Source organism: Pelobates fuscus, chromosome 3 (genome assembly GCF_036172605.1).
Source record: "Pelobates fuscus isolate aPelFus1 chromosome 3, aPelFus1.pri, whole genome shotgun sequence".
NCBI lineage: Eukaryota > Metazoa > Chordata > Amphibia > Anura > Pelobatidae > Pelobates > Pelobates fuscus.
Window position 1 is genome coordinate 427704621 of NC_086319.1, and position 16874 is coordinate 427721494.

At 49.9% G+C, this 16874-nt stretch overlaps 1 protein-coding gene across 1 annotated transcript in view; it reads right to left on the reverse strand.

Moving 5' to 3' along the window:
• SLC2A4 (solute carrier family 2 member 4) overlaps nucleotides 1-16874 on the reverse strand; it is a 150443-nt gene that overhangs the window by 39964 nt on the left and 93605 nt on the right. Inside the window, exons 4-5 of the mRNA XM_063449854.1 lie at nucleotides 1697-1821; nucleotides 1408-1523 (exon numbers count right to left, since the gene is read on the reverse strand). Coding sequence (XP_063305924.1) covers nucleotides 1408-1523; nucleotides 1697-1821 — 241 coding nt within the window. The remainder of the gene's footprint in view (nucleotides 1-1407; nucleotides 1524-1696; nucleotides 1822-16874) is intronic.

A 16874-nucleotide genomic window follows, 5' to 3' on the forward strand; every position in this document is an offset into this window, starting at 1 on the left:
GGAGGATGAGAACATGGAGGATGGGGACATGGAGGATGGAGACAGGGATGATGGGGACAGGGAGGATTAGGACATGGAGGATGAGGACGTGGAGGATGGGGACATGGAAGATTGGGACAGGGAGGATGAGGACCTGGGGGATGGGAACTAGGAGAATGAGGACATGGAGGATGAGGACGTGGTGGATGAGAACATGGAGGATGGGGAAAGGACGTGAAGGATGAGGATGTGGAGGATGGAGACGTAGAGGATGGAGAATGAGGACTGGGAGGATGGAGACACGGAGGATGAGGACATGGAGAATGGGGACAGTGAGGATAAGGACATGGAGGGTGAGGACAGGGAAGATAAGGACATGGAGGATGGGGTCATGGAGGATGAGAACATGGAGGATGGGGGCAGGGAGGATGGGGACATGGAGAATGGGGACATGGAAAATGGGGACAGGGAGGATGGGGACATGGAGAATGGAGACAGGGAGGATGAGGACGTGGAGTATAGGGACAGGGAGGATAAGGACTTGGAGGATGAGGATGTGGAGGATGGGGACATGGAGGATGAGGACATGGAGGATGAGAACATGGAGGATGAGAACATGGAGGATGGGTACATGGAGGATGGGGATAACGGGTGGGGGCATGAAGGATGAGGATATGGAGTATGGGGACATGGAGAATGGGAACAGGCAGGATAAGGACATGGAGGATGAGGACGTGGAGGATGGAGACGTGGAGGATGGGGAGAGGGAGGATGAGAATATGGAGGATGGTGACAGGGAGGATGAGGACATGGAGGATGAGGACATGGCGGATGGGGACATGGAGGATGGGGACAGGGAGCATGAATACATGGAGGATGAGAACATGGAGGATGGGGGCAGGGAGGATGGGGACATGAAGGATGAGGACATTAGGATGGGGACATGGAGGATGGGGACAGGGAGCATGAATACATGGAGGATGAGAACATGGAGGATGGGGGCAGGGAGGATGGGGACGTGGAGGATGAGGACATGAAGGATGAGGACATTAGGATGGGGACATGGAGGATGGGGACAGGGAGCATGAATACATGGAGGATGAGAACATGGAGGATGGGGGCAGGGAGGATGGGGACGTGGAGGATGAGGACATTAGGATGGGGACATGGAGGATGGGGACATGGAGGATGAGAACATGGAGAAGGGGACATGGAGGATGGGGGAAGGGAGGATGAGGACATGGAGGATGAGGACATGGAGCATGGGGACATGGAGGATGAAAATATGGAGAAGGGGACATGGAGGATGGGGGAAGGGAGGATGAGGACAGGGAAGTATGGCATTGAAGAAGCCATTCAAAAACAGAATATATTGCCAATCAATTTGAAGTTAATAATAATATTTATTACAATAATAAATTCACACACCTGAGCTACAAGGATTCCAATAACAATGGCCAGCTGGTGCAGGGTACCCAGCGCCCCCCGCAGGTGGGTCGGTGCAATCTCTCCAACATACATTGGGACCAACCCAGAAGCCAGACCTGCAGAGTATTGCAACAGGATATGGACACAAGAGTTAAACATTCAGGATACAAGTCCTGTGCTGGGTGCTATACATACTGGCAGGGAATGGGTTAATGGAGAAAGGCATGGGATTAAGGAATTGAGAGACACACTGATGGGTTATTAGTAGAGTAGAATATTGAATCTATACCTGAATACGCGCCAATCAGAAACCGTCCCACGATCATCATCTCATATGATTGGCTAATTTGGGACAGACCCATGAGACTTCCTCCGAGGAACGCGAAGATATTATTAATAACCATAGCTCGTTTCCTGTTTGAATAGACAATAATATAATAATCAGTGAGCAATCATAATTTCAAAACAGCGGGTAGGGTACTGCCAGCTTAAAATAATAATGTGGGGCGTGGCTTGGAGATCCGCGGAGATGGCAGCATAAACTGTGAGCTCCCCGCCGGCCTAAGTTTCAACCTCACCGACCGCACTAACAAAAGCTGAAAATGGGGAAAACACAGCGCGCATCGTGCGCCCAAAGACCCGGGGACACCCCGAAAAGCACCTTGACCCCCTCCGTGAAGCCGTACCTCGTGGCACCAGCGGACCTAGACCTGGCCTCAAACGAATCCACGGCCTCCGGTTTTTCCCGCCCGCGATCCCCACAGGGTGACCACCCACTACCGACCTCCCAAGCCTCCCTACCTGAAATAATGTCTATACTGCAACAACTGCCCACGAAAGCGGATTTGAAGACCGCAAACGCGGAACTCCACGCGTCCATTACTGCTGAGCTACATGCCATGCGAGAGGAAATACAAGGCCTCAGCCAAAAGGTGACTCAGCTAGAAGCGGACAGCGACCACATGTCTGCGGTTCAGGCAGCAACCATAGACAGACTGCAATCCCATACTACGGTACTGCAACAAATGGCACTTCACATTGAGGACTTGGACAACAGGGGTCGGAGACAAAATATCAGAATCAGAGGGGTGCCAGAGGCGCTGGACAGGAAAAACCCAATCCAAGACACCTTGCTGGACTTATTTAACAAATTGCTGATGCGACCACTCCAGACACCCATTAGCTTTGTACGAGCGCACCGCGCCCTGAGGCCTCCGGGCCCCCCAGATGGACCACCCCGTGACATTATTTGCTGTCTGGAAAGCTTTCCACTGAAGGAGGACATCCTCCGCAAAGCAAGGGGCACGGATAAAATACTACTGGAAAACTCTGAAGTCCACCTGTTCCCTGACCTGTCCCCAGCCACGCTGTCATTCAGGCGAGCTCTGAAACCCCTTACAAGGCAGCTACAAGCGGCTCAAATAAGGTACCGCTGGTGCTTTCCCACGGGCCTACAGGTTGCAACCCCCAACGGCCCCTTCACGATCCTAGGGGAAGAAGACGCCCAGGCGCTGCAAAGAGAGCTGCACCTTTCGCCGGAAACTCTGACATGGCCGAACCCGCTTAATTTCTACGCCTTTGCCCCCAGATCACAGGACACGGGCCCTCGCCCCCAGAGACTTCATCCCCCCCGTACTCAAGCGACCAGACCAGTGGGGACACCCAACTGAAACCCGCTCCATCCCTGGGAGGTTACCCCCCCGAAACCGCCACCTTGACATCACTAGCGGACTGTGAACTGTAACACTCTCAGCAGACCACCCTCGGCACTTCGCCGCCATTGTGAACTTTGACTATCATTTTGTCACAGCAAGTATCACGGGAGCTGAAGCTCCACTTTGGGCATGAGGGAAATTTAGGCCTAGATAGGATCGCCCTGGGGGGAGGAAGGGGTACTATACCCACACTATCATAGAGAGGAAGGGGACCCACGAAGGGCCTAGGCCCGAGAGGTAAAACAATAGGAGCAATACACCTCACAGCCCCATTGTCAGGCCCCCCACACTCTAACACTCAGGGGCCCACTACATTAATTGAGATTGGTACATTAGGCTGGGGAAGGAGGGGGTATCTAGCTTTGGGAGTGGGAGAGGGGGAGGTGATGGGGACTTGGGAGGGAGGAGGGAAGCGGCATAGTAGGCCAGAAGACCTGCCAGGTTCTGCCGTACAAGGGGGGGGGGGAGGGAGGGTAATATTGAAATGTTGATATGTTTTGTGTTATGGCTATTACAATTGCTACTGTTTTTACTGTAATTATATGGTGAGGTTGACATGTATGCTGAATTTTATATAGATTGTGCCGTAAGTCGGGGAGACGATGGATCCTAACTGGGTGGTGCCCCGAGAGGTCACAGTGGTCTGTGATGACCTTTTTGAGAGCGCACTTGGCCCCCTGGGCCCTACTCACTTGGGATTCCCGGAACTCCTTCGACTGCCCTACTGGAGTGAGCGACAAGAATCAGGTGAGCGGTCCCCCTCCGCCCTCTAGCGGACGGGGGGTTCCAGCCCCCCTACGCTCTTTTCCGATACCGCTGGTTATAGCGATTTCGTACAGACTTGACGACTGTGACTCTTGACTCCTGACTTTTTCCCTCCCCGTCTGACCTAAGCTTTCCTGTACCCCCCCCCCCCTCTCTCCCTATCCCACCTTCCTGCTTGCCCGCCGGACGGACGAGCCTACGCTGCTACACGACTGCTAGAAGAGCCCCGGTCATGTCCATTGCCCCGGCCCCCATCACGATACTATCCCTGAACGCCAGAGGCCTTAATCAACCCGAGAAACGGTCGGGAGCGGTGAGGGAATTTCTCTCCCGTAAAGCATCGATAGTGTTTGTACAAGAAACACACTTCAGGGAGGGGTCACGTCCCACACTGACTAACCACCACTATCCTGTAGGATACTATAGCGACTTTCAGGGAGGAAAATCCAGAAGAACTGCGATCCTCATTCACAGACACATCCCGTTCACGGAAAAAGGCGTACAAACCGACCCGGAGGGTCAATATACCTTTTTAAAGGGGGAGATAGCGGGCACGCTCTACACCTTCGCTAACGTCTATGCCCCAAATCGCAGACAATACCGTTTCCTGGCCCGGACACTTCACTCACTGCGGCACTTCGCAGAGGGGGTACTGGTCCTAGGGGGCGACCTAAACGTAGCTCTAGACCCTAAATGGGACTCCTCCTCAGGACGCTCACCCGTCCCTACCCAACACATCGCGGCAATCAGGGCCTTACTGGCGAGGGAGAGACTAGTGGACTGCTGGAGAGCACTGCACCCTGACGAAAGGGACTATACTTTCTACTCTCACCCGCACAATTCCTACACTCGCATTGACTACCTCTTCCTTTCACAATACCACCTACCGCTGGCACTCCGGGCTGACCAAGGCACCGCAACGTGGTCGGACCATGCACCGGTATCGGTCACCCTGGAGTCTCCACTATTTAGACCTAAGGTCTCTAAGTGGAGGCTGAACGAAGCCCTACTTGCCATACCAGAACTGACTGCAGACATAGACGCCACACTCCGGGACTATTTTACACACAATGGCGACCAGACGTCCCCCACCATACGATGGGAAGCACACAAAAGTGTTATCAGGGGGCATTTCATACAAAAGGGCACTCTCCTGAAAAGACAGAGGGAGGCACGCATCAACAAACACCTCCAACTCCCTACACACCAGGCTACGCTGTTAGGACTGAGGAGGGAACTGACCACACTCATAGAGTCCCAACACCATAGGGCAGTCCTAAGACATAAGGCATTCTTTCATGTTAACGGTAACAAGAGTGGGAAGCTCCTAGCACGCATGCTCAACAAAAGAAGGCGGGACACATACATAGACCGCATTCGGGACAAGGAAGGGAACCTCCACAGACACCCTACCAAGATACAGGAGATTATCCGATCATATTATGCAGACTTATACTCCCTACCACGACCGCACACAGACATGCACACCCTCAGACTCCGCGACTCTATAGATGAGTACCTCTCGGCCCATACACTCCCCGCCCTAGCGACAGGCGTGTCAGACCGACTAGAAGAACCCATCACCTCGGAGGAACTTGCGCTAGCGATTAAAAGCTCCAAATCAGGGAGGAGCCCGGGCCCCGACGGGCTACCACTAAAATATTACAGGACATACGCTGACATACTATACTCCCCATTGACAGACATGTTTAACGCGATCAGAGAAGGACACGAACTCCCCGGACAGGCACTAATGGCGCACATTACTATCATCCCCAAAGAGGGGAAGGATCGGGAGCACTGTGGTGGCTACCGACCCATATCCCTCATCAATACAGACATTAAACTCCTGGCAAAGGTCCTGGCGACTAGACTCCAGACGCACGTACCCGGCCTGGTCCACGCGGACCAGGTTGGGTTTGTGCTGGGTCGGGAGGCTAGGGACAACACTATCAGGGCCCTGACACTAATGCATAGGAACACCAAGACAGACACGGGCCTTCTCCTACTCTCCACGGACGCGGAGAAGGCCTTTGATAGGGTAAATTGGGAATACATGTTCCGGACACTGACACACTTGGGAATGGGACCCTCTCCCCGCTGCTTTTCGTCCTAGCGTTGGAGCCATTCCTGAACACCATCAGACATCACCCCGACATCACCGGCATTCATACAGGAGACACGCACCACAAAATTGCCGCCTATGCGGATGACCTGCTTTTTTTCCTCACACATCCAGAGGTCTCCCTGCCCAACCTAGTGCAGGCCTTCCATACATTCGGACTCCTCTCAGGACTAAAAATTAACTTCTCGAAATCATATATCCTAAACATTAGTGTACCCGCACCTCGCGCAGACCAACTGCGCAGGAGCTACAAATTTCAATGGGCCTCGGACAAGATACGCTACCTGGGTACCTGGTTGACAGTGAGCGTAACCAACCTGTATGCGACAAACTTTACCCCATTACTGACCTAATTTCGGAAAGAGATGAGGGAATGGGCCTTCCCCCACATATCCTGGTTGGGTAGGGTGCAAGTGGTGAAGATGAATTTTTTGCCACGACTGCTCTACCTCTTCCAGGCCCTGCCTATCCTGATCCCAACATCCTTCTTCACGACACTCCGGGGAGCACTGGGGTCCTATGTATGGAACGGGAGGAGACCCAGACTGAAACACTCACTGCTCACACGGCCCAAAGACAAAGGAGGACTAGCCCTCCCAGACTTTCTACTATACTACAAAGCGTGTCACCTACAACGAGTAGTGGAATGGTCCAAACTAGGGGTACACAAGCTGTGGAAGTCCTTAGAGGAACACGCAGCGGGTGTCCCCACCGCCTTACTCCCGTGGCTCCCAGTGGGAGGATCAGGGAGGGAAGCCCGTTACACACCCTACACAAGAGCGACTCTGACGGTATGGAGGAGGAGTATGGGGCGTCATGCTCTTAGTACGTACCCCTCCCCCTTACTACCTCTCACCCATAATCCGGACTTCCAAATGGGCCTTGACCCGAAAGCCTTACAAACTTTGGTAGACGACCCCCTACCCCGACTACGACATGTCTGCTCCAGCCGGGGACTGAAAGACCTGACAGAGTTACGTGGGATGACCCCTCAGCCCTTCCTGACGCGCTTTCGCTATGCACAGGTACGCAACTACATAAAACTTCTCCCTCAGGGAAAGGCCTTGGGCAGAGATCTCACAACCTTTGAGAGACTGTGCTCAGCCCCTGACCCACTATCGCATGGAATTTCGCACCTCTACTCCCTTCTCCAAACGCAAACCCCAGTAGAGACACCTAAATTTATGGGGAAATGGGAGGAATCCCTAAATAAGACGTTTAGCGCCACAGAATGGGAGAAGATTTGTAACAATGTCCACCACTGCTCAACATTTAGCAAAAGTCAGGAGACAGCTTATAAACTACTCACGAGATGGTACCACACACCAGCTACAGCGCACCACATAAACACTCAAGACTCCCGCCTATGCTGGAGGTGTGAGAAGGAGATAGGCACACTCTTACACATTTGGTGGAACTGTGAACTGATCCAACCATTCTGGCACACTATCCATCAAGTCATAGCCCGCTTCTCAGATAATCCCCCGCCTCTTGAACCAGCAGCTATGCTGCTCCACCACACACCCACCCCCACATCCAAATATAAAAAGACACTCACGATCCGGATCATTAATGTAGCAAAACAATTAATCCCACAGTTTTGGAAGAAAAAAACGGCCCCACCCTTATCCCAGTGGTTTGCCCAAATGGAGGACCTCAGAGCAGTTGAGGAACTTATCATGTACGCGGCTGGCCCGCAAAAACAACAGCAGACTTACCTAGACATGTGGATACTGATGACAACGAAACCGGAATTCCAGTCCATGCTAACGGACCACACGACCGATACCCCAAGACCAACAAATGCAGTGACAGTAGACTAACCCTATCCCCCCTTCCCTACCTGAACCCTACCCCCCTTTTCCCAGACTCACTTACTTCGCACCGACTAGAGAGACGGAGACCCGTAACCAAGAGCAAGCAGACACACTAGGCTGAATGATCATGAGCACTGGGCACTGACGGCTAATGTACACAACTCTGCCCATCGGCCTAACCGACCTATACATCGGAAGACCTGGTCGGTAGCCGAACTCGCAGTGCCCATTACGATCCTATATATCACCAGACCAAACTCATGATAGCTACAGATCTAGTCAGACAAAATGTTGCTTGTAGACTTCTGAAGAAGACCTACGAGCTCTGAGTTTCATAGGGCCTGCGCGCCCACAAGAATGTGTTTTTGTTCTTTTGTTTTCTCCCAAAGGGACACACGTCATGTCCTGAATCTTAGGCGTGATTGAATATACAGTGCCTATTACGACTTTATGTAACTCCAGATTCAATCTACCACGAGACAGCTATCATCTGATAATATGGTTATGTGAAGCATAGCGGAGAAGTTTTGATCACTGACGAGGACCTGCGAGTCCACTGCTCCATGGGGCCTGCGCGCCCACAAGTTTATATTTGTGCTCTATTGTTTCTCTATGGTTGGACACACGTTGTGTCCTGAATATTGCTAATAACTGTACATGGAGACTTGCACGTCTCGGAATGACTCTTTTATCTTTGAAATAAAAATCATATTTACAAAAAAAATAAAAAAATAAATAATAATGTCCTGTTGTGGTGGAATCTCAGTAAAAATAAATTTACTAGGACAAGATTGCCATGTGGCATATGTATAAATGTTGGTGTATCAGTTAGTCAGTTACACGTAGCTAAGATACAATCAACACTGTATTGAGCAAGTGCAGGAATGTAGAAACTGAAAACACTTCCCCTCCTCCATTGTTCTGGGTGAGCCATGTGGTCTAACAGGTAAGGGAAGTTAGGCTTTGTTCAGCTGATTGGGTAAAGAGTATATGTGGGTAGAGTTAACTATAGGAGGAGCTATATGTCTATATTATGCATTTACACAGTCAGTTCTGGGCTCAGATCTTGTTGTATTTTGGTGACATTAGTCCCTCTGAGCCCCGGTCGGTGAATCGAATAAAGAATCTCTTCCTTCCTGAAGAAACCTGTGTCCACTTCTCTGTGCTTGGCTTCCGTCAGTTTCTCCGGAATCATTTGGTGCATTGGGCCGGGAAGCTCATCGTTCAAAGGTAGCTGAGAAGCAGAGTCGTGAGACGGTCTATCTTTGCCCACGTTCTCTACGGCTGCACCCCTGAACTTCTGCGTGGACCTCCTTTCGTCTCGGCGCCACTGGTCTGTTGTCCAGGAGATCATCGGCCTCTATGTAGTAAGTGCTGGGGTGCCCCCGTCGATGAGTGTGAACCCAGGTTCAGGAACGAGGAGGTAAGACGACTACTGTTTTAGACGGTGGACCCACTAGGGGTATTGGATACCGATTGTGCGGTAGGCCCATAAGGGGTTATTTGTGTATGGAATCTGCCCCCTCCAGTGGAGGGAAGGAGCGAAGGCGCACCGCTCAATTAAACGCCCTTTAGTAAGCCCGTTTAATTTTGGTTTGGAGTCAGGCGGGGTTCTGGTGTAAATAGCCCTAGCCGGACACCGGTGTCTTGTCTAGACTAGCGTTCTAGGGTGTATATTACGTTTGCTAGGTCGGAGGGACCGGGAGACTAAGCGGCGTCTGTGTAAATTCGGTCTGCTAGATCTCAACCTATCTTGGCTAAGTGGGAAGGCGTGTAAATTTGGAACCCACTAGATTTTTGATAGAGTAAATAGACTAAGAGGGTTCTGTGTAAATTCCGCCCTCTAGTTTGCTATATGTGGTGCTTGGGCAGTGTGGCTAACCAAAACGGATGTAAATTGTTTTAGGTAGTCAATCAAGGTACTGACCAATAGATTAGTAAGGAATTGTAAATGTGTTAAAGATTGTTGTAGTAGAGTGTATATCTTGCCAGATAGCGTGAGCTCTGCCGTCTAGCGAGAGTGTGAATAGTGTGTAACTGTATTATAGCGCACGGTACCATAACCATGTATAATAACTACTGATATTGTAAATAACTACTAATAACTGTCGTCTATGTTGTATGTTTAACACCATAACCACTACTAATTGAACTGTGACTTTAAATTGTACTCTAACCAATGCTAACCGTACTATAACTACTGTTTGTAAAGACGATGTTACTGGGGTGTGTTATAGACGGGTAATTCAGATATAGGGAATTATAGCGTGGGTGACTGTATAGTTTCGCCAAAGGGCATAATATTAGTTACTTAGTGACTGGTGTAACAGCTGTGTGTGTACGGGAATTCCCTGTGTGTTTTGTTGTATGAGTTTGACCTAGTAACTGTGCCACATGGTGCTGTTGCCAGGGAAACGAGTGTGACTGTTGGAGGTGTGTTTGTTGTGTTTCTTTGAATTAGACGCTCCGTTGCTAAGTATGGATGCGCCAGAATTCAAAAATTAATAATCCCTTAGAATGTATGCTAAATAACTTTAAAAAGGGATATAATGTGTGTGATTTTGGGGTTAAATTGGCTATCTTATGTAGTAGAGAATGGCCTCTGTGGTAATCTGTCTTGATTTAAATCTAGTGCAGCGTGTACATGTGGCTGTATCTATTATGCTTGAATTCTATGACCAGTTTCCATATTTTGACTGTTAAAACAGTTTGTGTTACTAGATGGTTACCAAAGCTGGTCTGTCCATCCCCAATGGAATCTGACCCATCTGACCATCCCTCAACTAAATTCTTTAGCAAGAACTGGTGCAGCTGGTATGTCCACCTGTGCTCTCTGTGCCTACTTACCCCCCCCCTACCCCAACTGGTTCTTGTACCCTGAGGCCATTTTTGGTGGAAGGTTATTTTAGTGTTTTTTTTTTATTATTGTTCAGTTTTATTATTAGCAGTCGAAATTGTGAGGAGAATTCTTAATAACAGTAACTGAATCCACTGAATCAGATAATTCTCAGCAATTACACAATACCATAATCACTGAAAACAGCATAACCACTGACAATACCATAATCACTGAAAACACCACAACCATTGACAATACCATAATCACTGAAAGCACCATAACCACTGAAAACACCATAACCACTGAAAACACCATAACCACTGAAAACACCATAACCACTGATAACACCATAACCACTGATAATACCATAACCACTGAAAACACCATAACCACTGACATAACACTATAATTACTGAGCCTTGTGTGCCTTTAGTAAACAGTAAATTAGTTTTGAAATACAACTGGATGAAATGGTCAATGGTATAGGACGCTGGAATACACTTTTACCATTTTTGGTTACTGTAACGGAGCTCCGTGTACCCCGACCGAGTACCCTCCGTTGATGGATGCTCCTAGCGCTCTCAGAGGACTCCAAGCACTGCAGACGACACCACAACCACCGCAGGCTCCACAACCGCCGTAGCTTAACTGGAGCCGCGCCGTCTTCCGTCCACCCTGGAATGAACCTTCAGCATTCAGGAACGTGTGGGGAAGATCTCTCCTCCTGGAGAGCGTATCCGGAACAAGCTCTTAAAAGAGCTAAGTGATTAAGAGCTCAGGGGAATATGCAGCGCATAGCAATCCCCAGTGTGATATAGCAGTTCCCTCCAATAACGAGACACGGCTACGTATTGAGGGTCAGAAGAGGTCTGAGGACTGGAACACCCAGCCTGCTTTTTATTAGGATCAGGTACATACAGGACACTCCCAGGGGGAGGATGAAATTGACCAATCACATGCATGGTAACACCCCCACGTCTCCTCCCCTCAGATAAGCACATAACCCAATTAAAACATACATTGTTTTACCCAGTTTCTGGATGTACCCCAAAAACAGGGGGTACAGCTTTAAATCTGGTATCCCCAAATAGCCCTTGTTCAGGGGAACAGTCTGTCCAAAAATCAGCCCATTCGGATGGATGGTTCGGGAGATACAGGGCTCCAAAGTTTTGACCGACCGCACAGACCAACTAGCCGAAAATAGTTCCATGAGTTTTGGCCTTGCGGTCGGTCTCCGTTCGCACGGTAAAATAGACGAAATTCTTGCCATCCATTCGCATCTTTGTGGTCGCTAGAATCCCCATACTAAGTTAAGCATAACTACCGAACGGCCGGTCGTTCGGTAGTTTCCGTGCGAAGTTCTGGATGTCTGGAGGTCTTAGCGGTATTCGCCTGTTTGCGCTGCCGATTTCAGTTCCATGCGTTCACAGGCAAACACCGCTGTTCGCACGCAAGATGGCCGCGAACACGTGGAAAAGTCCCGAAATGGCGGCCACCTATTCAGAGCACAAAGAATTCGCATGAAATCATGCGAACGGCTGTATTCTCCAGTAATGTGATTCTTATGCAATATATTCGCCTAAATCTCCTGGCTGTTAGGTTATATTAGTAGTTCAAACCTACAGCATAGATAAAGGGAAAAAGACAGTCTAATACAAGTCCATATGCCTGAATACAGGGTTTACAGTGCAATATAGTACAGGACCATAGTCGCAGGGGAGGAGGCAGGCAAGCAGGCCTCTCCAGGACAAAGTGGCGAAGGGCACTTCGTCACACATCTCCCCTTTGGGGGGAAGACTAACCAGGCACCTGACCTTCTGTCGGTCAGTGCCTCCGTTAGTCGATCCACCAACCCACAATAAACAGATGTCCGAGTGGCCCCCCCACAACATCAAAGTACAGGAACAGCCCACCCACAACACACAGTCACTGCACCTGGGTATTTGGCTGTGGTAATGAGGCCACATGCCGAGGGTACTTGAAGGGCAGAGGCCAACTGCACTCTGCCCAGATGCCAGCTCTTCTGCTGGGGTAGCCTGCAGGACATCAGGCTCTGGACCAGGGACAAAGGTAGGGCAGAGGCCGACTGCACTCTGCCCAGCTGCCAGCTCTTCTGCTGGGGTAGCCTGCAGGACATCAGGCTCTGGACCAGGGAAAAAGGTAGGGCAGAGGCCGACTGCACTCTGCCCAGCTGCCAGCTCTTCTACTGGGGTAGCCTGCAGGTCATCAGGCTCTGGACCAGGGACAAAGGTAGGGCAGAGGCCGACTGCGCTCTGTCCAGCTGCCAGCTCTTCCGCTGGGGTACTGAGACCATAATCCGGCTCAGTAGTTAAGGGAACCTGGACGTCAGGAGGGGTTAGCATCGCCTCCGTTAACCCTGGTGCCACGCTAGGAGTTAGCTGGGGAGGGGAATTTGTACTTACCCCCTCCTCTGGGTGTCCCGGTGAGGGTAGTTGGGGATCTGGAAAGGCTGTCCAGCATCCCTGTAGGTCAGGCACAGAGACCACGGTCCCATCTGCGCCGTCTGGAGGATTGGTGTCTCCCCTTGTTGGGGAAAGCTGCCGCTGGGGAGAGGGGGGGCTGTGCTCCTTTCCTGGAAACACAGGCTGCCGCTGGAGAGGGAGACCGCCTGTCTCCACTCCCTTACCATGGTCCTGTTGCTGTAGAGAGGGACCAACTGTCTCTGCTCTCTGTAGGACACACGGCTGCTGGGGGGGAAGGACGGCACCTTCGGCCCCCTGGGGTACACACTGCCGCTGGAGAGGGAGACCGCCTGTCTCCACTCCCTTACCATGGTCCTGTTGCTGTAGAGAGGGACCAACTGTCTCTGCTCTCTGTAGGACACACTGCTGCTGGGGGGGAAGGACGGCACCTTCGGCCCCCTGTAACTCACGCTGTTGTTGGGGCGCAGGGACGGAATACTTTGCCCTCACTGCCCGATATTCTGCTTCCATCTGCAGATACTCCGCCAGTTCTCTCCTCACTATCGGTACAATTTCCTCTGTTAGGAGGGGCCCGTAGATAGCCAACCGCCGCTTCAGCATAGCGTCAAACTGTACGTGACTATACCAATAGTCCAGTTTTGCTTGGTGTTCCCAGGATGCTGTTCCTCGCACTAGGGAAGCCATCCTGTTGTAGCCAGGGGCGCTGCCCAATGGCTAGCGTTGCCCTCAATTGTAACTCCAAACGTTACCCGTGTCTCTGAGCTGCTTCTCCTCGCACTAGGACGCCATCCCACCGCTGCCACCAATGTAACGGAGCTCCGTGTACCCCGACCGAGTACCCTCCGTTGATGGATGCTCCTAGCGCTCTCAGAGGACTCCAAGCACTGCAGACGACACCACAACCACCGCAGGCTCCACAACCGCCGTAGCTTAACTGGAGCCGCGCCGTCTTCCGTCCACCCTGGAATGAACCTTCAGCATTCAGGAACGTGTGGGGAAGATCTCTCCTCCTGGAGAGCGTATCCGGAACAAGCTCTTAAAAGAGCTAAGTGATTAAGAGCTCAGGGGAATATGCAGCGCATAGCAATCCCCAGTGTGATATAGCAGTTCCCTCCAATAACGAGACACGGCTACGTATTGAGGGTCAGAAGAGGTCTGAGGACTGGAACACCCAGCCTGCTTTTTATTAGGATCAGGTACATACAGGACACTCCCAGGGGGAGGATGAAATTGACCAATCACATGCATGGTAACACCCCCACGTCTCCTCCCCTCAGATAAGCACATAACCCAATTAAAACATACATTGTTTTACCCAGTTTCTGGATGTACCCCAAAAACAGGGGGTACAGCTTTAAATCTGGTATCCCCAAATAGCCCTTGTTCAGGGGAACAGTCTGTCCAAAAATCAGCCCATTCGGATGGATGGTTCGGGAGATACAGGGCTCCAAAGTTTTGACCGACCGCACAGACCAACTAGCCGAAAATAGTTCCATGAGTTTTGGCCTTGCGGTCGGTCTCCGTTCGCACGGTAAAATAGACGAAATTCTTGCCATCCATTCGCATCTTTGTGGTCGCTAGAATCCCCATACTAAGTTAAGCATAACTACCGAACGGCCGGTCGTTCGGTAGTTTCCGTGCGAAGTTCTGGATGTCTGGAGGTCTTAGCGGTATTCGCCTGTTTGCGCTGCCGATTTCAGTTCCATGCGTTCACAGGCAAACACCGCTGTTCGCACGCAAGATGGCCGCGAACACGTGGAAAAGTCCCGAAATGGCGGCCACCTATTCAGAGCACAAAGAATTCGCATGAAATCATGCGAACGGCTGTATTCTCCAGTAATGTGATTCTTATGCAATATATTCGCCTAAATCTCCTGGCTGTTAGGTTATATTAGTAGTTCAAACCTACAGCATAGATAAAGGGAAAAAGACAGTCTAATACAAGTCCATATGCCTGAATACAGGGTTTACAGTGCAATATAGTACAGGACCATAGTCGCAGGGGAGGAGGCAGGCAAGCAGGCCTCTCCAGGACAAAGTGGCGAAGGGCACTTCGTCACAGTTACTGGTCAGGCTCCTCCTAGCCCTGTCCGAAACATTTTGTTAACCAAGTTACTGACCAGTAAAATTAATTTATCCATTTCCACCTACCTCACCACTCCCCGACCGGAACCTATGACTAAACAACCCTATCTAAGTCCCACCCTAACCTGACAAATGACCGGTGCCCTCCAACTTTGACATTTACAAATGCCACTGCAGCTTACCCCTGGTCCCCCACACATTGATATTAATGGTCAATTACAGTTGGCAGACCCTGTATTTGTTTATGTCCAGTTCACCATGACTGATCTGTTTAATTGGAAGACCCATAATTCCTTTACGAAAGCCGACGAGTCACCTAGTGCTTTCTATGAGAGATTGCTGGAGTCATATAGATTATATACTCCTTTTAATCCAGAGGCCCCTGAGAACTCTCGAAGGAACAACTCAGCATTTGTCAGCCAGACCCAAGGTGATATCAAAAGAAAATTGCTAAAGTTAAAGGGATTTGTAGGAATGTCCATATCACAGTTCAGGTGTATATGAACAGGGAGATTGAAACAAAGCAGGAGGAAGAACGTAAAATGAGGATGAAGGCAGATATGCTAGCTGTAGCTATCATAAGTGTAGAGAGACAGGGAAGGGAGGTGAATAGAGGAGTTGAGAATAGCCTGAGTAAGGGAGGAAGTAGGAATCACTGTGCGTATTGTAGAGAGGAAGGATATTGGAAAAGTGACTGCCCACAGAGGGAATATAAAGCAAGTTATAGATAAGACAAGAGAGAAGGTTACGAGATGGTTACAGAGGTGGCTATAGAGAACGTCTTGGAGGGAATGACAGTAGTAACAGAGGAGGTGTTCAGGGAAGTAGATACTATTCCCCTACCCAGAGATTAAGGGATATAGAAGATAGAGATTTTGTCGGTCTGGCTGACACTGTCATGGAAGACTATTGATACCGACTGGGCTCCATCCCCCTTTAGCCGAGTGCAGCCTATGGTCGATGTATCAATAGAGGGAAAGAGGAGCTCTTTCATGATTGACACTGGTGCTGAGTACTCTGTGGTAACTAACCTAGTTGCTCCTCCTTCAGGAAGACTATAACTATGATAGGAGCTACTGGGAAAAGCGCTGCTAGACCAATTCTCAGGAGTCATACTTGTATTCTAGGAGGCCATTTGGTTAAGCACCAGTTCCTATATATGCTGGAGTGTCCAGTTCAGCTTCTAGGACGAGATCTATTATCAAAGCTTCAAGCCCAGATAACTTTTAAACCCAACGGATCAACGTCTCTGAAGTTTAATAGATCACCAGGCATAATATCAGTATCGGTGCAAAGGGAAGAAGAATGGCACTTCTACTCTATAATAACAAATACAGACCCTAAGAGTGATGAATCCTTATTTGACATTTCAAGAATATGGACAGAGATTAATCCTCCAGGACTTGCTCGCAATATTCCACCAATACACATTGAATTAAAGCTTGGAGCGTATCCTGTTAGCCTTAGTTAGTACCATATATTATAGAGGGCTAAGAAAAATATACAAACCTATGTGGATAAGTGTGTAAAGTATGACATCCTAAAATTCTGTACCTCCCCTTGGAACACTCCATTATTACCTGTTCAGAAGCCGGGATCAGATGAGTATCATCCTGTACAAGATCTAAAAGCAGTTAATAATGCAGTAGTCAATATACAGGGAGTGCAGAATTATTA